Source organism: Penaeus monodon, chromosome 23, assembly GCF_015228065.2.
Source record: "Penaeus monodon isolate SGIC_2016 chromosome 23, NSTDA_Pmon_1, whole genome shotgun sequence".
In the NCBI taxonomy this organism is placed as follows: Eukaryota; Metazoa; Arthropoda; class Malacostraca; order Decapoda; family Penaeidae; genus Penaeus; species Penaeus monodon.
The window spans coordinates 35,786,250-35,786,811 of NC_051408.1; the positions used below are offsets into that span (position 1 = coordinate 35,786,250).

At 34.2% G+C, this 562-nt stretch overlaps 2 protein-coding genes across 2 annotated transcripts in view; one reads left to right on the top strand and one right to left on the bottom strand.

Annotated features, from left to right (window-relative positions):
- Nucleotides 1-562, top strand: part of LOC119588224 (adenylyl cyclase-associated protein 1-like) — a 34,814-nt gene that overhangs the window by 16,697 nt on the left and 17,555 nt on the right. The window lies entirely within an intron of this gene.
- The window catches only part of LOC119587963 (DNA-directed RNA polymerases I, II, and III subunit RPABC2-like), an 8,285-nt gene that overhangs the window by 640 nt on the left and 7,083 nt on the right, over nt 1-562 (bottom strand). Inside the window, 3 exon segments of the mRNA XM_037936677.1 lie at nt 44-132; nt 474-487; nt 490-536. Coding sequence (XP_037792605.1) covers nt 44-132; nt 474-487; nt 490-536 — 150 coding nt within the window.

Below are 562 nucleotides of genomic sequence, written 5' to 3' on the forward strand. Positions count from 1 at the left end.
TTACATACAACTGTGAAACAAACAAAAAAGTAATGCTTATTACTTCGTCATATATGGAGTTGTGATTCGCTTCTGTGTGGGGACCTGATTGCCTTCCCCAGCAGCAAGAATTTCCATTTGATTTTCATCCTCCTGAAAATGAGACATTCACTAAGTAATATAGAGCTTATCTTAATTACTGCATTAAAAAGAATAAATCTGGGGTCAAGTCTAGATACTAGAACAACTAACCTAAAAACAGTTTGTTGCCAAAAAAATATATCCATATATTAAATTTTGCTAGTTTTTGTATATCCTAAACAAATGAGATGTTTTCTTGCCAGCCTTCTCATGTCAAAATGTTTATCCCTTTACCACCATCCTCTAACACACACTATAAAAACTACATTTATCTTTTCAAATGAGATGGCCAAAAGATGAACTGGAGGATAGAAGGAATCATAGTGGATTCATCAAAGAAATAAACAGCATACCTCTCCTTCTTGCAATCATCGAGGTTCTCATCCTCTTCTGCCTCTTCAAAATCGTCACCAACACTGAAAAAAGCAAAATTGTTAATGAT